Source organism: Salmo trutta, chromosome 21 (assembly GCF_901001165.1).
Source record: "Salmo trutta chromosome 21, fSalTru1.1, whole genome shotgun sequence".
NCBI classification, from domain to species: Eukaryota; Metazoa; Chordata; class Actinopteri; order Salmoniformes; family Salmonidae; genus Salmo; species Salmo trutta.
Window position 1 is genome coordinate 28,411,807 of NC_042977.1, and position 23,720 is coordinate 28,435,526.

The window sequence follows — 23,720 nt, forward strand, 5'->3', positions numbered from 1 at the left end:
TATTATCATTTGGGACTAAAATACCCTTGCAGGAAGCATGTTAAAACAAGCCATCTACACTGCATGCACACTCAGTGTGAAAGAAGATAAGGTCCCAAATGCAAACAGATAGATTAGCAACTGTAAGGTGTGTTTGATACAAACATTTATCTATAGTTTTAGAAAACAGTTTAGCATTTTCTCTTCTTGCTTTAGAGGAACCTTAGTTGCCCTTCAAAACATTGTGTCCCTCTGACCCAATCACTCCATTCATTCTAAAGCAGGACAGGAGTGTGTTGTGTGACATTTGTCTGATATCTCTGTCTATTTCCCTCTCACTAGCACAACACGGCGGGGGTGAACTGTGAGCTTTGTGCTGATGGATTCTACAGACCCCATGGAGTACCTCCACAGTCTCACAGTGGCTGTATACGTGAGTGAGACCCTTCCTTCTCTTCAAACTGTATTTCTCAGTTTTTCCTTTCTCTATGGCCGTAGTGTCTTCCTTTTTTCCTAAGTGCCTAATGATGTGAACGTATCGCATTTAGTTGCAGTACAGTAACAGTCAAAAGTTTGGACACACCTACTTATTCAAGGGTTTTTCTTTATTTTTACTATTTTCTACATTGTAGAATAATAGTGAAGACATCAAAACCTTGAAATAACCCATATGGAATCATGTAGCAATCAAAAAAAGAGTTAAACAAATCAAATATATTTTATATTTGAGATTCTTCGAAGTGGCCACCCTTTGCCTTGATGACAGCTTTGCACACTCTTGACATTCTCTCAACCAGCTTCATGAGGTAGTCACCTGGAATGCATTTCAATTAACAGTTGTGCCTTGTTAAAAGTTCATTTGTGGAATTTCTTTCCTTCTTAATGCGTTTGAGCCAATCAGTTGTGTTGTGACAAGGTAGGGGTGGTATACAGAACATAGCGACAGTCCATTATTACTTTAAGACATGAAGGTCAGTCAATCCAGAAAATGTCAAGAACTTTGAACGTTTCTTCAAGTGCAGTCGCAAAAACCATCAAGTGCTATGAAGAAACTGGCTCTCATGAGGACCATCACAGGAAATTAAGCCTCAGAGTTATCTCTGCTGCAGAGGATAAGTTCATTAGAGTTAACTGCACCTCAGATTGCAGCCCAAATAAATGCTTTACAGAGTTCAAGTAACAGACACATCTCAACATCAACTGTTCAGAGACTGCGTGAATCAAACCTTTGTGGTCAAATTGACACCAATAAGAAGAAGAGACTTGCAACACAAGCAATGAACATTAGACTGGTGGAAATCTGTCTTTTGGTCCAAATTTGAGATTTTTGGTTCCAACCGCCGTGTCTTTGTGAGACACAGAGTAGGTGAATGGATGATCTCAGCATGTGTGGTTCCCACCATAAAGCATGGAGGAGGAGGTGTGATGGTGTGGGAGTGCTTTGCTGGTGACACTGTTGGTGATTTATTTAGAATTCTAGGCACACTTAACCAGCGTGGCTACCATAGCATTCTGCAGCAATACGCCATCCAATCTGGTTTGCGGTTAGTGGGACTATCATTTGTTTTTTCAACAGGACAATGACCCAATACACCTCCAGGCTGTGTAAGGATTATTTCACCAAGAAGGAGAGTGATGATGATGCATCAGATGACCTGGCCTCCACAATCACCCGACCTCAACCCAATTGAGATGGTTTGGGATGAGTTTACCGCAGAGTGAAGGAAAAGCAGCCAACAAGTGCTCAGCATATGTGGGAACTCCTTCAAGACTGTTGGAAAAGCATTCCTCATGAAGAATGCCAAGAGTGTGCAAAGCTGTCATCAAGGCAAAGGGTGGCTACTTTGAAGAATCTCAGATATAAAATATATTTTTGGTTACTACATGATTCCATATGTGTTATTTCCTAGTTTTGATGTCTTCACAATTGTTCTACGATGTAGTAAATATAGTAAAAACAATGAAAAACCCTTGAATGAGTAGGTGTCCAAACTTTTGACTGGTACTGTATATCAAATATTTGGGGTATTAATATTTAGTAAAGAACTAGTGTACCTTGCTTTCTGACCTATGACTAATACGGAAGACCAAAATGGAACAGAGACTTCCATAGACTTTGGTGTTGTTTCTGACACACACACACACACACACACACACACACACACACACAGTGGCACCTAGCACTAGCCACTTGTATTGTTGCTAAATTCAGTGCCACACTTGTTTACATTGCTAGCATAGTATGTCGTTGTTCCTCCTCGCCACATAAATAGCTGCAAGTTGTGATTGGGCTTTGAGAGGTGATGGAATTAAAATGGTTGCCCTCAGTGCTTAGAAAAGACCAAAGAAGCCACAAACTCAATTAAGGTCAATGCTCATTCGCCACTCACTGTGCTGTTGCAAACTGTAACCTGTTCCGTTGGCTGATATTGAAACCTGTAACAAATTATTTACAAATGAATGATTTAACGTGATAGAAAATCCATAGATATTGTTGTACCTGCTCATAGCTTACAAAGACAATGGGGATAATTTATACTGAACTCCTTTGGACTCCCATTGTATAGTATATGAAGACATGCTATTGTATATGGTGACATGTTAGGGACAATTGCTGTTTTCCTCATTCAATACTACCTCGACCAATTAGGCACTCATTCTGCTGAGCATATGTAAACAGTGCTCAGTAGTTGTAAACCAAGCCTGTGTTAGGGTAGGTGGCAACGAGCCACGTTCAAGGGATTCATTATTCATAGATACAAGTAAAGGGGCTAACTTGGTATAGAATTTCTTAAAGAACTCAGTTGGAAACCCATCAGGCCCTGGAGCCTTGCTGCTCTGCATTGACTTGATAGACTGAAGTCTGAGAGGGGAATCAAGGTCATCTGTAGTTTCAACTGTGGGAGTCTCCAGTTCACCCAAAATGTAGTCGTATTGGCAGTATCTGATGGAAATAGAAAGGAATACAAAGATTTGAAGGTGTCATTGATCCCCGTAGGGTCAGAAATCAAGCCATGAGAGGAATCATTCATTTTGGGAATCAGACGGGTAAACTGTGTTTTAATTGGTGTACGATCAGACTACTTGCCCTGTCGCCATGTTCATAGTAGGTACCACGTGAATGCAATAGTAACTGTTCTGCATCTGTAGTGGACAAGAGATTGAATTCATATTGTAAGTTCAAGCGTTGCTTATATAGCTCTGGGGATGGCGTCAGGGCATACTGATGGTCTACATCAAAGATGGCTTTAGTGAGTTCTTCTAGTTTAGCTTTCTGAGTTGTGTTTAAATGAGAAGAATAAGAAATAATTTATCCTCTAAGATAGGCCTTAAGTGATTCCCATAAGAGAGAATGAGAGGTTGAGCTTGTCTGATTTGAAAAAAGAAAATTATCAATAGAAGTGGAGATAACGTTACAGAAATCTGCATCAGACAGAAGAGAATTGAATCTCCAGGGGGGAGTACGAGTCTGTCGAGGACTAAAGGTCCATAGTCAGAAATTACAACGGGTAAATATTCAGAAGAGGTGACATTTGGAAGTAACTTATGATCAATAAAGAAATATTCAATACGAGAAAAAGAATGGTGTACATGTGAAAAGAAAGAATATTCTCTTGCCTGTGATTCTGACATCTCCAGGGATCTGTACACCCGTTCTGAACCATAAAATCTGAGATGGACTTTGACATAGAAGAAGGATACATAGTTCTGGGGTTGGAGCAGTCTAAATTCGGGCTAATAACACAATTCAGATCCCCGACAAATATCAAAAGATGGGTGTTCAGAGAAGTGATTTTCCCCAGCAACCCATTGGCAAATTCAACATCATCAAAATTAGGAGCATATACATAGACCGATACTACAGGTGTGTGCCAAATGGTGCCAGATATGGTTAAATATCTCCCATTACTGTCTGAAATAACATTAGTAGTAGAGAAATGTATTCTTTTACTAACCAAAATTGCAACCCCTCTGGCTTTGGAGTTAGTCTGAATGGAAAACCTGACTAAACCTGGAGTTTTGCAGCCTTGAGTGATCTTTAATGTGTAAATGGGTCTCTTGTAAAAATACCACATCTGCTTTTAGCTTTTTCAAATGAGAGAAGACCCTAGACCTCTTGACAGGATTGTTCATGGCCTTAGTATTCCAAGATAAACTCGTTATAGGATTAGGCCTACCTATAGTTCTATTATTAGTGTTGTTAGCCATCTAAAATATTGAAATGAAAAAAGGTGTGAAAACAGACCAAGCATTTGATAAGAGAAAATTGATGAAAAAAGCCAAGAAAAAATAAAAGAAAAATTGGACTGAAAATGTCACTCCCCCTCCCCTCCCCAGCGAATAGAAACAGCGCAGCGTCGGTGCATATAAACAGAAAACTTTCCTATCCTAACGCGGAGAGGCTCCGTAGCACCAGTCGTGAAATATATTTGAAAAGGCATTCACACAATTGTAAAGTAGGTCAACAGATAACCAAAACAAAAATCCCATAACAGTGAAACGGAACTGTCCTGACTCAGGGAGTGAGTCTTCAATCAGACGACCTAGAGCACCGGAGAGAGAGCATACGTGACAGTACCCCCTCCCTGGCGAGTTCGGCTCCAGCCACAGGACGCCAACCCCAAGGACGATCCCGGGGATCCGGAGCAGACTGGTCACCTCTGCTGAGGCGCAGAAACCTGACAAACCGGCTGAGGAGTGAACCTGATGAGCTGGCTGAGACTTCCCCGGTTGCCTCGGGTGAGGCACAGGAATCTGTTCACCCAGCTTCGGCATGGGAGCCTACAAACCGGCTGAGGCCTCCCAGGTAGCACCGGGTCCAACACCCGGACCCGACATCACCGCCAACACAAAACAAAAAACAGTCCCTGATGCTTCCATTTGTTCAGTTGTCATTCTGTAACGATGTACGCTGAGAGTTGGGAAGCAAGTTCAGAGAGTAAATACATTTAATCAATGAATGAACAAAACAAGAAACACACCTACATGAAACAGGAACAGAAACAATGACGACTGGGGAAGAAACCAAAAGGAGTGACATATATACAGTTGAAGTCAGAAGTTTACATACACCTCAGCCAAATACATTTAAACTCAGTTTCACAATTCCTGACATTTAATCCTAGTAAAAATTCCCTGTCTTAGGCCAGTTAGGATCACCACTTCATTTTAAGAATGTGAAATATCAGAATAATAGAAGAGAGAATGACTTCATCACATTCCCAGTGGGTCAGAAGTTTACGTACACTCAATTAGTATTTGGTAGCATTGCCTTTAAATTGTTTAACTTGGGTCAAACATTTTGGGTAGCCTTCCACAAGCTTCCCAAAATAAGTTGGGTGAATTTTGGCCCATTCCTCCTGACAGAGCTGGTGTAACTGAGTCAGGTTTGTAGGCCTCCTTGCTCGCACACGCATTTTCAGTTCCGCCCACACATTTTCTATAGGATTGAGGTCAGGGCTTTGTGATGGCCACTCCAATACCTTGACTTTGTTGTCCTTAAGCCATTTTGCCACAACTTTGGAAGTATGCTTGGGGTCATTGTCCATTTGCAACCAAGCTTTAACTTCCTGTCTGATGTCTTGAGATGTTGCTTCAATATATTCACATAATTTTCCTGCCTCATGATGCCATCTATTTTGTGAAGTGCACCATTCCCTCCTGCAGCAAAGCACCCCCACAACATGATGCTGCCACCGCCATGCTTCACGGTTGGGATGGTGTTCTTCGGCTTGCAAGCCTCCCCCTTTTACCTTACAACATAACGATGGTCATTATGGCCAAATAGTTCAATTTTTGCTTCATCAGACCAGAGGACATTTCTCCAAAAAGTACGATCTTTGTCCCTATGTGCAGTTGCAAACCGTAGTCTGGCTTTTTTATGGCGGTTTTGGAGCAGTGGCTTCTTCCTTGCTGAGTGACCTTTCAGGTTATGTTGATATTGGATTCGTTTTACTGTGGATATAGATACTTTTGTACCCGTTTCCTCCAGCATCTTCACAAGGTCCTTTGCTGTTGTTCTGGGATTGATTTGCACTTTTCGCACCAAAGTACGTTCATCTCTAGGAGACAGAACGCGTCTCCTTCCTGTGCGGTATGACGGCTGGGTGGTCCCATGGCATTTATACTTGCGTACTATTGTTTGTACAGATGAACGTGGTACCTTCAGGTGTTTGGAAATTGCTCCCAAGGATGAACCAGACTTGTGGACGTCTACAATTTCTTTTTCTGAGGTCTTAGCTGATTTTTTTTTGATTTTCGCATGATGTCAAGCTTAAATAGCTTAAATGACAACCACACAAGACAGTATTAGTCATTTCTATCAGAGTTCAATAACGTTAGTGTTTCTGCCGAGTAGAAAAGGAATGGCCACAGGGAGAAAAAAAAATGCCCTGCTGTAAAAGTCAAACATACCTTCGACTCAGAGGCTAGGCTATGCATGCTACCTGGCAAAAGAGTAGGTCATAGATCCAAGATACGGCTCAGAAGTGACTGTCAAACCAACGCTTGGTGTCCTCGTGGGAGTCGAATTGTAACTTCCCCCCGGCATGTTCAATGTGCAGACGAGCAGGGAAGCGGAGTGAGAATTTCACTTTCTTCTCATAAAGTTTGCGTTGACATTGAGTAATTTAGTTCTTTTCTTGGCGACATTTGAGCTGAGGTCAGGAAAGATGAACACCATCTAGGACAGCGGAGAAGGGGGCCAGAGCAGCATCGATGGTAGTTTTGAACTGAGTGGCAATGGTAGCTGTAATTTCCGAGACCAGAACCATACGGAGGTTCTGAAGATCTCTGGGGAGTGTGACCGCATGAGGCTCCGTAACAGTTGGACTGGAGTCGGCGTCATTACCATCGGGTTGAAACGTTAGTTACAAGTCTTCTGCTCCTCAGGTCGTGTGACATTTTAATCAAAAAGGTAACTTACGAACTCAAATATGTAAGAGAGTGGAATGCAAATTACAAATTTGGCAAAATTAACTAATGGCTAGGAGCCTCGTCCACGAGCTTCTTCTCCATTCACATGCTGAACCCCAAGAATTACATTTTTTCTGATCATAACCTAGGCCTACGTCATAAAGTGGCTACAACACAGTGGATTCCAATGCAGATATTCATGCATATTTGGTACATCATGCGTGAATTTCATAAGGGCTTGTGGTTCGTGATCTGTGTAATACATAATGATTGTCAATACAGCGTATATACTGCATACTGTAGCTGTCAGAAGTCATAATCTTCCTAGGTCGGTAGATGAAAGATGCATCACATCGCGTTTTATAAGTCTAGAACCCAGAGAAAAAAAATACAGCCCTCCTATTTTAAACTTGAAGTTTCTGTCCTCAAGTCTTTCCTGCTCCATCTCTGTTAAATGTTGCATCAGGATGAAAGGGGGGATGGAGGGAGAGGGAGAGGCCTGGGTTATTCTGGAGTGAAGTAACAAGACCAAGAGTAAAACTGTGTTCCCATAGTCACCGTGTTAGCCCTGCTCTGCATCTAAAACCTCAGATGAGAAGACATTCATATGAATCTTACGTTTTAGTATAATGTTCTTATATTCAACCAAATACTGTAATTTCAAGGAAAACAATGATGCTTCAATTTGAGATTGTAAACACTAGCCTATGTGACCATTTGAAATGCAGATCCATCATAATTATGAAGGGAACATGTCATACAACAGGCAAATTAATGTGGTACTGGAGTGTAAGGTAACCCATGTACTGTAGTAATCCATGTACAGTGTCACGGGTGTTGTTGTGTAGAGACGACCAAGGCGCAGCGGGTTGCGTGCTCATCATTATAATTTATTAAGTAAATGTGAACACGGGAAAAACAATAAACAAAAGAACGACAGAAGACAGTTTAACAGGCTATACTTACAACAGCAGTGCTAAAGACAACTACCCACAAAATACAAACAAAACCCATACCTATATATATAGGACTCTCAATCAAAGGCAACTACAAACACCTGCCTCCAATTGAGAGTCCAACACCCAATTACCTAACAGAAATACTAAACTAGAGATAACATAGAAATACAGAAAAACATAGAACCCAAAACCCAGAAATAATAAAACAAACACCCTTCTAATCAAACCACCACCCCGAACCAACCAAAACAAATACCCTCTGCCACGTCCTGACCAAACTACAATACAAATAATACCTAAATACTGATCAGGACGTGACATTATCCCCCCCTAAAAGGTGCAGACCCCGGATCCACCTAAAAAATATATATAAATAAATAAACCCCTAACTAAAGGGAGGGAAGGGAGGGTGGCTGCCACTTGTGCTACACCCCCCCTATACTGGTGGGCACACCCTCTCCCCAACCCACCTATACTCGCGGGCAGACTCACTCGGTTCCGGGTCGCGGGCAGACTCACTCGGTGGCTTAGGTTCTGGCCTACTGTCCTCCAGACTGTAGGCAGAGTCTTGTCTCTGGACCGTAGGCAGACTCACTCGGTTCCGGACAGTGGGCCGTCTCCCCTGGTGCCGGACAATCTTGGACGAGGCACTGTTGCCGGACACTCGGGCCTGGTCCGACGCACTGGAAGCCTGACGCGTGGGGCTGGTCTGACGCACTGGAAGCCTGACGCGTGGGGCTGGTAGTGGAGGTACCAGCCTGGGGACACGCACCTCAGGGCTAATGCGGGGAGCAGGAACCGGCCGAGTTGGAGTGGGCTGACGTACTGGAAGCCTGATGCGTGGTGCTGGTACTGGACGTGCCAGCCTGGAGACACGCACCTCAAGGCTAGTGCGTGGAGCGGGAAACACTGGACCGTAGAGGTGCACTGGCGGTCTCGAGCGCAGGACTGGCATCACCCCTACTGGCTGGATGCCCACTTTCCCCTGGCACATGCGGGGCGCTGGTACTGCGTATACCGGCCTGAAAATACCCGGCCTCGCCACAGCACTCATCACCCCTAAGCATGGGACCTGTCCAGTCACATGTCGCCCAAAAAAGGTACGGGGATTTGGCCTGGGGCTCAATCCTCGCCCAGCCAAACTACCCGTGTGCCCCCCCCAAAAAATTATTAGGGCTGCCTCTCGAGCTCCCTTACCAGCCGTGTTCCCCGGTCCTCACCAGACTTCCTCCATGGACCCTCTCCGGCCAGAATCTGCTCCCAAGTCCATTTCTCCCGTTGGTCCAAATCAAATTCACGTCGCTCCTTTCTCCGCTGCTTGGTCTTTTTGTGGTGGGTAGTTCTGTCACGGGTGTTGTTGTGTAGAGACGACCAAGGCACAGTGGGTTGCGTGCTCATCATTATAATTTATTAAGTAAATGTGAACACGGGAAAAACAAGAAACAAAAGAACGACAGAAGACAGTTTAACAGGCTATACTTACAACAGCAGTGCTAAAGACAACTACCCACAAAATACAAACAAAACCCATACCTATATATAGGACTCTCAATCAAAGGCAACTACAAACACCTGCCTCCAATTGAGAGTCCAACACCCAATTACCTAACATAGAAATACTAAACTAGAGATAACATAGAAATACAGAAAATCAGAACATAACCCAAAACCCAGAAATAATAAAACAAACACCCTTCTAATCAAACCACCACCCCGAACCAACCAAAACAAATACCCTCTGCTACGTCCTGACCAAACTACAATACAAATAATACCTAAATACTGATCAGGACGTGACATACAGCTGTAGTTGCCCAACTAATAATAGTACATTAATGACAGTAACAGGTTGACATGTGGCTTGTGATCCCCTGAAAGCACAACAGAGATCAACAGGGTTAACTCATGATGATAGATGCATCCCTAGAGTTACAGCAGGCTTTACTAAAGCAATACAGCATTTTGAGATTATTCTAGGAATCAGGAGATATGGTTTACCAGGTAATCCATTTGAACAGCTGAAAAACATTCAACAATAAAACTAAATATATATTTTTTTATAGACTAAACTGCATCTTTGTTCATCTAAAAAGGTGAGAATTAGTTCATTATAAAGTAGGAATAGGGCTATAGATTATCCTAGAAAACCACCCCTACTGTGTGACAAATGACAGAAGCAGGATGTGGCTGCACCAGCACAGCAGATACCATCTCTTGGAAAAAGCCCTACGGACCTTGTTAGAGAATAGAATTAATGTGTAAAGTAAAGGTCATTTGGTATTTGTCAGGATACATATTTTTTATTCATTCAAGTAAGAACCTGTGTGGGCTTCATGGAGAAAAAAGGCAATTATTATATAGAACAGAATGTATGGAAGGCAATTTAATTTTCTTGCCGAATTATGACCAACTACAAAACAAATTGCTCTTGTTTATGTGAACAAGCGAAACGCTTATAATTTGACAATCAATAATTTGAAGACCGGTTGACTAAGATAGGAGGCCTCTTCCAAACCATCATGACGGTCCATTTGATATACAGTTGAAGTCGGAAGTTTACATACACTTAGGTTGGAGTCATTAAAACTCGTTTTTCAACCACTCCACAAATTTCTTGTTAACAAACTATAGTTTTGGCAAGTCGGTTAGGACATCTACTTTGTGCATGACACAAGTAATTTTTCCAACAATTGTTTACAGACAGATTATTTCACTGTATCACAATTCCACTGGGTCAGAAGTTTACATACACTAAATTGACTGTGCCTTTAAACAGCTTGGAAAATTCCAGAAAATGATGTTATGGCTTTAGAAGCTTCTGATTGACTCAAATGATGTCAATTGGCCTATTGGAGATGTACCTGTGGATGTATTTCAAGGCCCACCTTCAAACTCAGTGCCTCTTTGCTTGACATCATGGGAAAATCAAAAGAAATCAGCCAAGACCTCAGAATTTTTTTTTTTGACCTCCACAAGTCTGGTCCATCCTTGGGAGCAATTTCCAAACGTCTGAAGGTACCACGTTCATCTGTACAAACAATAGTACGCAAGTATAAACACCATGGGACCACACAGCCGTCTTACCGCTCAGGAAGGAGACACGTTCTGTCTCCTAGAGATTAACGTACTTTAATGAGAAAAGTGCAAATCAATCCCAGAACAACAGTAAAGGACGTTGTGAAGATGCTGGAGGAAACAGGTACAAAAGTATCTATTTCCATAGTAAAACGTGTCCTATATCGACATAACCTGAAGGGTCGCTCAGCAAGGAAGAAGCCACTGCTCCAAAACCGCCATAAAAAGCCAGACTACGGTTTGCAACTGCACATAGGGACAAAGATCGTACTTTTTGGAGAAATGTCCTCTGGTCTGATGAATGAAAAATAGAACTGTTTGGCCATAATGACCATCGTTATGTTTGAAGGAAAAAGGGGGAGGCTTGCAAGCCGAAGAACACCATCCTAACCGTGAAGCACAGGGGTGGCAACATCATGTTGTGGGGGTGCTTTGCTGCAGGAGGGACTGGTGCACTTCACAAAATAGATGGCATCATGAGGCAGGAAAATTATGTGGATATACTGAAGCAACATCTCAAGACAACAGTCAGGAAGTTAAAGCTTGGTCGCAGATGGGTCTTCCAAATGGACAATGACCCCAAGCATACTTTCAAAGTTGTGGCAAAATGGCTTAAGGACAACAAAGTCAAGGTATTGGAGTGGCCATCACAAAGCCCTGACCTCAATCCAATAGAAAATGCGTGGGCAAAACTGAAAATGCGTGTGCGAGCAAGGAGGCCTACAAACCTGACTCAGTTAGACCAGCTCTGTCAGGAGGAATGGGCCAAAATTCACCCAACTTATAGTGGGAAGCTTGTGGAAGGTTACCCGAAATGTTTGACCCAAGTTAAACAATTTACATTTCTACCAAATACTAATTGAGTGTGTGGAAACTTCTGACCCACTGGGAATGTGATGAAAGAAGTTAAACCTGAAATAAATCATTCTCTCTACTATTATTCTGACATGTCGCATTCATAAAATACAGTGGTGATCCAAATTGGCATAAAACAGGGAATTTTTACTGGGATGAAATGTCAGGAATTGTGAAAAACGGAGTTTATATGTATTTGGCTAAGGTGTATGTAAACTTCCGACTTCAACTGTATATTCTTAAACAGAATATTTAGGTAAAAATTGTTTTTATTTTATTTATTTAATCTCTTAAATAAAAGAAAGTGAAAATAACACAAAACTGTGACCATACGTATGTGTGTGTGTGTCACATATAAGCTGACTGAGGGACAATTTTGCAGGAGATTGATAAAACACAATCCTGATGTCACTGTAGTGTTTATGCCCACAAAGTATGTTCATTTAATTTCCATTCTGATGTCAGTCTGGATGAGAAATGAATGCATTGCATGTATAGGAAATGCTTCTAAGCCCTTAAGTGAGCTCAACAGCAAAAGGTGTTTTCTTGAGAAAACACAGACTGAAAGCTTGTTAGTTCCATCATCATTTTCTTTGATTGTTGTCGTGCATTCGGAAAGTATTCAGACTCCTTCCCTTTTTCCACATTTTGTTATGTTACAGCCTTATTCCTCATCAATCTACACACAGTACCCCATAATGAAAAATCCAAAACAGGTTTTGAACATTTTTGCAAATGTATAAAAAACAGATACCTTACTTACATAAGTATTTAGACCCTTTGCTATGAGACTAGAAATTGAGCTCAGGTGCATCCTGATTATCCTTGAGATGTTTCTACAAATTGATTGGAGTCCACCTGTGGTAAATTCAATTGATTGATTTGGAAGGCACACACCTGTCTATATAAGGTCACATGGTTGACAGTGCATGTCAGAACAAAAAGGGAGGTGACCAAGAACCCGATGGTCACTCTGACAGAGCTCCAGAGTTCCTCTGTGGAGATGGGAAAACCTTCCAGAAGGACAGCCATCTCTAGCCTGAATGCCAAGAGTCACATCTGGAGGAAACCTGGCACCATCCCTACGGTGAAGCATGGTGGTGGTAGCATCATGCTGTGGTGATGTTTTTCAGCAGAAGGGACTGGAAGACTTATTAGGATCGAGGGGAAAGATGAACGGAGCAAAGTACTGAGAGATCCTTCATGAAAACCTGCTCCAGAGCGGTCCGGACCTCAGACTGAAGCGAAGGTTCACCTTCCAACAGGACAACGGCCTTAAGCACACAACCAAGACAACCTAGTAGTGGCTTCGGGACAAGTCTCTGAATGTTCTTGAGTGGCCCAGCCAGAGCCCGGACTTGAACCCAATCTAACATCTCCGGAGAGACCTGAAAATAGCTGTGTAGTGTTGGTTCCCTTCCAAGCTGACAGAGCTTCAGAGGATCTGCAGAGAAGAATGGGAGAAACTCCCCAAATACAGGCCAAGCTTTTAGCGTCTTACCCAATGTCATAGGTGTAGCCGTGTTGTATTGACCAAAACGCAGCCGGGATGTGAATGTTCATCTTTAATATTATTAGAATAAAGTGAACACGGGAAAAACAAGAACGACTAATGACAGTTTCACAGGCTATATAGATACTTACAGCAGTGCGAAATAAAACAACTCACAAAAACCAGGTGACAAACACACTCCTAATATATGACTCCCAATCAGGAACAACGATAACCAGCTGTCCCTGATCGGGAGCCACACAGACCAACATAGAAACAGAAATACTAGACAAACACATACCCAGTACTTCTGCCACGTCCTGACCACAATACTAAACAACTACTCCCTCTGCTGGTCAGGACGTGACACCCAAGAAGACTCGAGGCTGTAATCACTGTCAAAGGTGCTTCAACAAAGTACTGAGTAAAGTTTCTGAATACTTATGTAAATGTGATATTCCATTTTAAAAATTGTAATACATTTAAAAAAATGTCTAAACCTGTTTTTGCTTTGTCATTATGGGGTATGTGTGTAGATTGATGAGATGTTAATTTTTTTTTAAATACATTTTAGAATAAGGCTGTAATGTAACAAAATGTGGAAAAAGCGAAGGGTTATGAATACTTTCCGAATGCACTGTATGTCACAAGCAGCAAGAGCAGTCTTTTCCCATGGCTGAAGTTTGTGTGTGTGTGCGTGTGTGTGTGTGTGTGTGTGTGTGTGTGTGTGTGTGTGTGTGTGTGTGTGTGTGTGTGTGTGTGTGTGTGTGTGTGTGTGTGTGTGTGTGTGTGTGTGTGTGTGTGTGTGTGTGTGTGTGTGTGTGTGTGTGCGACTACAGCCTGCAGGTGTGATGCCAGGACGACTGCTGCTTGTGAGATGGGGACAGGACGCTGCCGATGCCGGGCAGAATTCACGGGAAACAACTGTGACCGCTGTGCAGATGGTTACTATGGCTACCCGCAGTGCATCAGTACGTAAACTCTCCTCATTTCTAAGATGTACCAATTACTTGTAGAAAGCGATTATTTGGGATGGGAAATATGTTGTACGCAGAGGAAATTAATGACTGAATGAATGGATGGATGGAGGGACAGACTGACGACTTAACCAACGAACAACAAATAAATGACTGAATAACCAGTGGGAGAATTAACAAACGCATGAATGAATAACAAATAAGAAGGCGTATAATATAGCCCTGCCCTAGCTTGGTTTACATTTGGACCCAGGGTGAGGGAGGAAACTCCTTCAGAAGCTCTTAATTGAGGAAGTCCTGCTTTTGACCTCAGAGGAAGCTTTCTATACAGTAAAAGTCCATGCAGAATGTAGTGAAGAGTTGGGATCTGAAGAAGGCTAATTGACCTCATTCCTACATAACAATGTAAGAAGATTTGTCAAATTATTGAATGTTTTGGATCAACATGCCCAGATCTAAAGAGAAGAAAAACAAGTATGCAGGATATGTTTTCTGTGGAGCTGTGTGAGGGAGCTGGCCGATGCCCTCTCACATTGACGAGACAGAGATGGTGATAGGCTATTTTTATTCAAACTTCCATGCCATACCAGCAGTCCTCCTCACACTGAACATCATCCTCCATTTTTAAAGAAACTGAGCACTTGAAGCAGGAAGCCACAGGTGTGTGCAATTAGCTAATTAGAAAGGCTCACAAGTAGTCAACTGACAGTTAAAGGGACATTCTACATTCTATGCGGCGACGTCCTTTAAGTAAGGGCTTGTCAATCATGGATTTTGGTCTGAAACCATGAGAAGCACGAGGAATGTTCTAATTACAGAGTTGAAATACTGTACATTCACACAAACAGGTAAAGGTTGAGTTGATTGGAAAATATCAATTAACTGGATTTGCATGTCATAATGAATTTACATTTTAGGATCATAGATGTATAAACACACAATAAATACATTAATACAAATTACAGTGAAGCCTACTCCAAAGGCTGCAGTACTGCTACAATATACTCTCAGAAGAAATGAAATATCAATCCTTTACCACACTCTCCTCATTCTGCCGTTCCTTCACCTTAGCATGTCAAAACAGACACACGCCTCACCCTGCATGTCTTTAGGTTGAGTTGTTCGTTCTTCTCGTATTCTGATTATTGACCTTTAGATATTGTGTCAGTGCGTGATGATGCACAAGGTCATGTTTCAACTCTGTATTCAGAACATTCCTCGTGCTTCACACGGTGTCAGACCAAAAGCCATGATTGACAAGCCTTACTTTAGGACCATGTGTCACACTATGTGTTTGTGAGAGAGTTTGGCAGTTATACTGTACTGTCTATCTATTCTCCCAAAGTAGCTTGTCTATTTTCTTAAATGACCAAGTCCTTATTAGAAACACAGTTGACCAAGATATGTTACTTTCATGCGCACTCTCATGTCTTTCCACAGTTTCTGTATTGACAAGGACAGTATCATCTTGAAGATGCCTTCTGTTCCTCACTCCTCACTGTTTACTGATATTGTAAATCTGGAATCTGTTTAACTGATGTACTCTGGAACAGTCCAATCCCATAGAAAGTGAAACATGATGTTGTCCTGGCTACATTGCACAACGACCCTCCTCATCCCCATAGTCTAATCATGCCTTCCACAGTAAAAACAAAAGGGGGTTCATACATATCTTGATTACCCCGTTGATTTAGCTATGGTAGACACAAATCATTAACTAAACCTTTCATGGCAACTTTTATACAGAAATTCTAATGAGTGAGTAATCGACCCCAGGTGGTTAGCTTTCCCTTGTCATATAAACAGAAGATTTAATGTGGAATGAAGAATTTGGGTTGGCATTCTATTAATACAGTACAGAGATTTATTACTGGATGTGATTATTAAAAGCAGGATTTTATCTTTTGGAGGTTGTGAGTGCTCCAAGAGCAGTCTAAACATGTATAGTAGACAGACTCCCTGGTAATAACTAAATCAGGATGTGTTTGGGGTGGGCTGCTATCCATCTATACTATCTCTATTTGGTTTTCTTTTTGGTCTTTGTCTTAAAGCTTCTGAATCAGTCTGATTAAAATGATGTTGCAGTATTTTGCATTTTCATGGGGTGTTCAATACAATTTATTTCCTACTAGCTGTTAGCTTGTTCCTCATACCAAGTAGATTACCAGATTACTGGTGTAGAGCACAGCACACAAACCACTGTAGATATTCATGGTGTTGAAATAGATTTTACGCTTTTCTTTTAAATCAGGATATCCAATCTACCAGCCCACCACTAAATCTCCTGCCGGCCATATAGTGGGTAAGTGTTGTACACATTATACTGTAATGTAACCACAGTGTAATGTAATCTAACATACCCTTTTATAACAAGACAAAACATGACCACATAAACTACCCATGTTTTGTCGTTATATGTTAGTCTGATCACTCTGATAATGATCTTGTTTATCTGATTTAGTTTGTCGCCTTCTTTATAGTGTAACACCTCTCTTTTTCTCTCGTTCTCCCTCCCTTCCTGCACCCACCTCTCTCTCTCCCTCTCCTTCCCCCTCCTTCTTTTCATCTCTCTCCACAGGGCCCACTGCCTGCCCTGCTGGTTATTTCGGACCACCCAGCTGTCAACGTGAGTGGGATTAGACTACCCTACGCTATACTAACAGGTTTTACAGCGCCTCAGCTCTGACTCCTGTAAGGCAGTAGGGCTCCTGACACCTCTAAGGGGATGAGGCTGAGAATCTATCTTTGCCTCTGTGTTTTCTATTTCTCTCTCTCTTTCCTTCTCACTCTCCTTCTCTCCTCTCTCTCTCTCTCTCTCTCTCTCTCTCTCTCTCTCTCTCTCTCTCTCTCCCCCCTCTTATCCTCTCTCTCTCCCCCCTCTTATCCTCACTCTCCCCTCTTATCCTCTCTCTCACTCTCCCCTCTTATCCTCACTCTCCCCTCTTATCCTCTCTCTCACTCCCCCCTCTCATCCTCTCTCTCTCCGCTCTCACTCTCCCCTCTCATCCTCTCTCTCTCCTCTGTCTCTCACTCTCCCCTCTCTCTCCCTACTCTCTTTCTCTGTCTCTCTCTACCACTCTCTCTCTATTTGAGATGTCCTGCTTGTAGAGAGCACTGCCTCAGACTCTTTCTGTGGGCCATGCTGTTGATTTATATATGGACAGGACAGGTCATAAAACAGAGGATTACCAGACCTTTTAGGGGACCACTCAATCCAAAGGGGTTTACTTTGTGTCAAAGGTGTGTGCGTGTCTGTGATAACACTAACTGCACTGGGTACTCATCTGATTTGAAGATCCTGACTTTGGAATATCAACATGTTTTCTTTAATGGGGTTCTGAAGGTTAAGTGCTCTTTCTGGCCGGATGGTTGCCAGCATGTCTTCTTCCCATGATGCCACTGGGTCAGCTGGGATGGTTCAGGGAGAAACAAACAGACATTCTATTAATATCTGTGAACGGTCCCCTCCCAAGTTGCCGGTTGACTTTTGTTTTCTCTCTCGCTGGGATCAACTTGGGGGAAAATGCCAGATTAGAAAAATAGCTTGTTTTTATTTGAAACAAGGATATAAAGGATGTCTTTTACTCTGTCTCAGTCTCCGATATTTATTGTTTGTCTGGGAATGTGGGCGACAAAAATCATTTACTTTCATCCAGTGTCCTTACAAGAAGGAATTTAATCTTAAACTGTGCTAAAGAAAGGCCCATTGCCAATGTCACATGTCGTGGGAAAGCCTGTGGGGCTTCCCATTATATATTGAGTCTCAATCTAGCTTTTCTGGTGTTGTGTGATGAAATATCTCTTCTGTGTTTATTTACATTCAGATAGTGTGTCTGCAATGAATAATGTATTTTTATTTGTTTTATTTTCAGAGTGTTTGTGTGACCGACGTGGATCAGTTCTGGAGCTGTGTGACGGGTCAGGGCGCTGCGTGTGCCGTGAAGGGGTGGAAGGCCAGCGATGTGACCGCTGTCGACCAGGACACCACACCTTCCCTAACTGCCAAAGTGAGGAACGGTTCCCTCTCACCAAACCACAGCTCAAATAGATCAACAATTTTCATTCTCAAAACCTCTTTGAAGTAGATTTTATGCCAAAACATGACCCCACAAGATGAATCAATTCTTTTGTTTCATTATTGACAACATCAACCTGTAGTAGACAGAAACAGTCATCTCTTTCCCACCACTTCTTTTCACAGTGACAGTGTGTCGTTGTGACGGTGCAGGTGCGACTGACAGAGTCTGCGGGCCCAACAGACAGTGCCGTTGCCGTGCCAACTACGTGGGACGGCAATGTGACCAGTGTGCCCCCGGTTACTATGGATACCCAGACTGTGCCTGTGCGTGTTTTCACCCTCTTGTTCTGGCCACACCCACAGGATGGTTACTGCACTGCAGACACTGACTTGCCCACATCAACCTTTACATGACCAAGCTGCTGCTGATGGAAAAACTGATGTGTAGTCTCACAGGGCTTAATGTAGCCTATTCAGCGCTGTAGCTACAGACCTTGTTTCTCCCACAATGACCCTTAAAGCCCATGTTGATTTACTCCACATAAATAAAATCTGTCTTATCGAGTCATTCTATTTTTATGATTTACCCATGGTTGTCTGAACAAAACAAATCACTGAAAGCAAAGCCAACCCATATAGACTTGATCCGTTTAAACATGAGCGCGTTCCTGTCTTTAAAGGATACATATTGCAGATGTACTATGATCTGTGCTGTTAGAGGCATTTGATTTGACGCTATGCCATCTCATTCTCCCATGAAACATCTCACAGTCCCTCTCTCTGTGCCCTTCTCTCTCCCCAGTCTGCCAGTGTTCTGAGGAGGGTTCCTATGACCCCATGTGTAACCCAGTATCAGGCCAGTGTCTGTGTCGCCCTGGGGTGGTGGGCCAGCAGTGTGATCGTTGTGCTGGGTCAGGCCTCCGCTTTCCAAAGTGTTCAGGTAACCTATAACTTCTACTTCACTAGATTCTTTCTTTAAAAAAAAAAAAAAACTCCCTTCATATTTTGGGGGTTTATTTAGACAGTATAGAAGTAGAGGGGGGCATAGACTAAGTGCACAAAACATTAGGAGCCCCTGCTTGAATTAAGGTCTTTCCATGACATAGACTGACCAGGTGAATCCAGGTGAAAGCTATGATCCCTTATTGATGTCACTTGTTAAATTCACTTCAATCAGTGTAGATGAAGGGGAGGAGACAGGTTAAAGAAGGATTTTTAAGCCTTGAGACAATTGAGACAGGGATTGTGTATGTGTTCTATTCAGAGGGTGAATGGGCAAGACAAAAGATTTAAGTGACTTTGAACGGAGTATGGTAGTAGGTGCCAGGCAGGTGGCAGGTTTTTCACGCTCAACAGTTTTCTGTGTGTATTAAGAATGGTCCACCACCCAAAGGACATCCAACCAACTTGACACAACTGTGGGAAGCATTGGATAAACATGGGCCAGTATCCCTGTGGATCCCCTGTTTTCAATACTCCAGCACCCTCCCCTTGCGAGGATAATGACACTGAGCCTTGGAGAACACATTGGGAGGGATCTTAGACCATTCCGCCATACAGAATCTTTCCAGAACCTTATCTTTCCATATCCTTTGTCTGCACTTATTGACTGTTTTTCAATGGGTTTGAAGTATAGAGACTGAGATGGCCATTGCAAAATGTTGATTTTGTGGGGCCGTTAAGGTCAACGGCATCATGAATTTTACTAAGTACCAGGATGTTTTAGCCCAAAACCTGGTTGCCTCTGCCAGGACTGAAACTTGGCCACAAGTGGATCTTCCAGCAAGACATTAACCCTAAGCACACACCAAATCCACAAAGAAATAGTTAATTGACCACAAAATCATTGAAAACCTGTGGTTTGAATTGAAGAGGGCAGCCCATAAGTGCAGACGAAGGATATCAAGGATCTGGAAAGATTATTTATGAAGGAATGTCTATGTCGTTATCCTCTCAAGAGGAAGGTGCTAGAGTATTGAAAACGGGACCCAATATTTTTTATCCCCATCTTTTTGAGATTTGTGTTACTTGTTAAACAAAATCTCTTTCTCAGAGAAATTGTATTAGTATAGAAGAATATAATACCAAACAAGTTTTGCATACAATAAAGCTCAGTATTTGTATTTATTTTAAACAGTGTTTTTGCTCATCTTTATCAAGGGATCCAATAATTCCGGACACCCCTGTATTTGGTAGAAACTGGATGTGTTACCACAAGACTCGCTCCCGAGTGGCGCAGCGGTCTAAGGCACTGCATCTCAGTGCTAGAGGCGTCACTACAGACCCTGGTTTGATTCCAGGCTGCATCACAACCGGCTGTGATTGGGAATCCCATAGGGCAATGCACAATTGGCTCAGTGTCATCCGGGTTAGGGTTTGGCCAGGGTAGGCCGTCATTGTAAATAAGAATTTGTTATTTACTGACTTGCCTAGTTAAATAAATTGTAAAAAAGACCACAGGTTCTGTTCTCTAAACAGTTCCATTTACTACCTGTAACCTAAACCATCTTTGTGATGTGGAGGTAGAGCTGGTCTTAAGATATGCTATCCCCACGGGAGATGGTTCAATGGTTATGTTTCACGGGGTTTGTTTGACCAAATATTAGGCAAACATTTCTCAATGTGGTTTATACAACATGTAAAATTTATAATTGTAGAGATAGTTTTCATATCCTGCCTAGTGATTTAAGTTACTTCAGTCACCCCTGGTGTGACCTTGCCAACAAAGTACTGTTCTGTAAATGTATTCCGTGGAGCACAGCTGTCTGTCCTCCTCATAAAATGACAATTTGCGTGAAGTTTTTACAGACATTTTTATATCCTCTATTCCAGCCTCTATCAGCCAGTGTAACCCAGCAGGGTCAGCGGTCACCACAGCAGACCCACAAACGGTATGCAACCTATGCCTCCCACAACATGGCTGACTGAGAAATATTTACTTTACTTTTAGTTTTTTTTGGCCTCCCCCAACATGGCCCACTCTAAGCCTCTTCGTTCTTTATAATCTTTCTAATTAATGGGAGTACCTACAAGAGAAAAAGCGACTTCCTTAAATATTACAGAGGAAAAAGATGCATCAATGCTTCTGAAACACAGGATTTCCAGAGGTGTGGCGGGGTTGCTTTGTGTGAAATGTTTTGTTGGAAAGAAAACATCACTACCATTGTGAATGGTTATTGAAACATTTTACCTTAGTTGTAGGGTTTTGTTCAGCATAAAAAAAGCATATCTACTACTTTTTAAGCAATATGCTGTAAGTAAGTAGCCTTGTCTAAGACAGAACGGCCCATGGGGCAGGAACCTATCTCCTCTTTCTGTAGTGTGAGGCAGCTTGATGTACAAGTAATACACCCCCTGGACTACCCCAATCCGTCTCCTTAGAGATAGCAGGAAGGCCAAAACATTTTTTTCATAAAACATTAAATTAAAATAAAAAAAATACACTTCAAGGGGTCTTAAAATTCCAAATCAAATATCTAAATGATCTTTGGTATGTGTCTGTCTGTATGTGTGTGCGTGTGCATCTGTGTTTGCACGTGTGTGTCATCCTGATATAGGGTTCATGTGGCTGCCTGCCCAATGTGGATGGAACCCTGTGTGATACATGTAAACCGCTCTACTGGAACCTAGCAACAGAGAACCCCAGCGGCTGTATAGGTGGGTGACCTGCATATGATCTTACTCGACTAATGTATCTCTGCAGCTATACTGTCTTGGCTGTAGCTCAGTTGGTAGAGCATGGTGTTTGCAACACCAGGGTTGTGGGTTCGATTCCCACGGGGGGCCAGCACAGAAAAAAAAAAAAAAGTATGATATGTATGAAATGTATGCATTCACTACTGTAAGTCGCTCTGGATAAGAGCGTCTGCTAAATGACTAAAATGTAAATGTCTTGCTCCACTCATAACAGATAATCATTTTAAAATGAAGCCTTCATGACATCCTGATGTATACTGAACAAAAATATAAACGCAACATGTTTCATGAGGTGAAGTTAAAGATCCCAGATATGTTCCCTACGCACAAAAAGCTTATTTCTCTCCAATTTTGTGCACATATTTGTTTACATCCTTTGCCAAGATAATCCATCCACCTGACAGGTGTGGCATATCAAGAAGCTGATTAAACAGCATGATCATTACATAGGTGCACCTTGTGCTGGGGACAATAAAAGGCCACTTTAAAATGTGCAGTTTGGTTACACAACACAATGCCACAGTTTTGAGGAAGTGTGCAATTGGCATGCATATTGCAGGGATGTCCACCAGAGCTGTTGCCAGATCATTTAATGTTAATTTCCTTACCATAAGCCGTTTCCAACGTAATTTCAGAGAATTTGGCAGTACGTCCAACCGGCTGAACAACCGTAGACCACATGTAACCACGCCAGCCCAGGACTTCCTCATCCGACTTCTAAACCAGCGGTATCAATTGAAACCAGCCTTCCGGACATCTGATGAAGCTGTGGGTTTGCACAACAGAAGAATTTCTGCACAAACTGTCAGAAACTGTCTCAGGGATGCTCATCTGCGTGCTCGTCATCCTCACCAGGGTCTTAACCTGACTGCAGTTTGGCGTCGTCACCAACTTCAGTAGGGGAATGTTCACCTTCGATGGCCACTGGCACGCTGGAGAAGAGTGCTCTTCATGGATGAATCTGGTTTCAACTGTACCGGGCAGATGGCGAGCAGTTTTCTGATGTTAATGTTGTGAACATAGTGCCCCGTGGTGGCGGTGGGATTATGATATGGGCAGGCATACAGTGCATTCGGAAAGTGTTCAGCCTTATTCTAAAATGGATGAAATAAAAAATGTTCCTCATCAATCTACACACAGTACCCCATAATGGCAAAGCGAAAACAGGTTTTTAGAAATGTTTGCAAATGTATTAAAACTAAAAAACCTTATTTACATAAGTATTCAGACCCTTTGCTATGAGACTCAAAATTGGGCTCAGGTGCATCCTGTTTCCATTGATGATCCTTGAGATGTTTCTATAACTTGATTGGAGACCACATGTGGTCAATTCTATTGATTGGACATGATTTGGAAAAGCACACCCCTGTGCATGTCAGAGCAAAAACCAAGCCATGAGGTCGAAGGAATTGTCCGTAGAGCTCCGAGACAGGATTGTATCGAGACACAGATCGGGGAAGCGTACCAAAAAATGTCTGCAGCATTGAAGGTCCCCAAGAACATAGTGGCCTCCATCATTCTTAAATGGAGAAGTTTGGAACCACCAAGATTCTTCCAAGAGCTGGCCGCCCGGCCAAACTGAGCAATCGGGGAGGTGACCAAGAACCTGATGGTCATTCTGACAGAGTTCCTCTGTGGAGATGGGAGAACCTTCCAGAAGGACAACCATCTCTACAGCACTCCACCAATTAGGTAGAGTGGCCAGATGGAAGCCACTCCTCAGTAAAATGCACATGACAGCCCGCTTGGAGTTT

General features: G+C 42.5%; 1 protein-coding gene across 1 annotated transcript in view; it reads left to right on the forward strand.

The window, feature by feature from the left end:
• LOC115157749 (laminin subunit alpha-3) overlaps nt 1-23,720 on the forward strand; it is a 111,850-nt gene that overhangs the window by 35,530 nt on the left and 52,600 nt on the right. Inside the window, exons 10-18 of the mRNA XM_029706188.1 lie at nt 322-412; nt 14,115-14,246; nt 16,504-16,554; nt 16,831-16,878; nt 18,125-18,259; nt 18,454-18,594; nt 19,073-19,210; nt 21,103-21,161; nt 21,828-21,927. Of these exons, the coding sequence (XP_029562048.1) occupies nt 322-412; nt 14,115-14,246; nt 16,504-16,554; nt 16,831-16,878; nt 18,125-18,259; nt 18,454-18,594; nt 19,073-19,210; nt 21,103-21,161; nt 21,828-21,927 (895 nt within the window). The remainder of the gene's footprint in view (nt 1-321; nt 413-14,114; nt 14,247-16,503; nt 16,555-16,830; nt 16,879-18,124; nt 18,260-18,453; nt 18,595-19,072; nt 19,211-21,102; nt 21,162-21,827; nt 21,928-23,720) is intronic.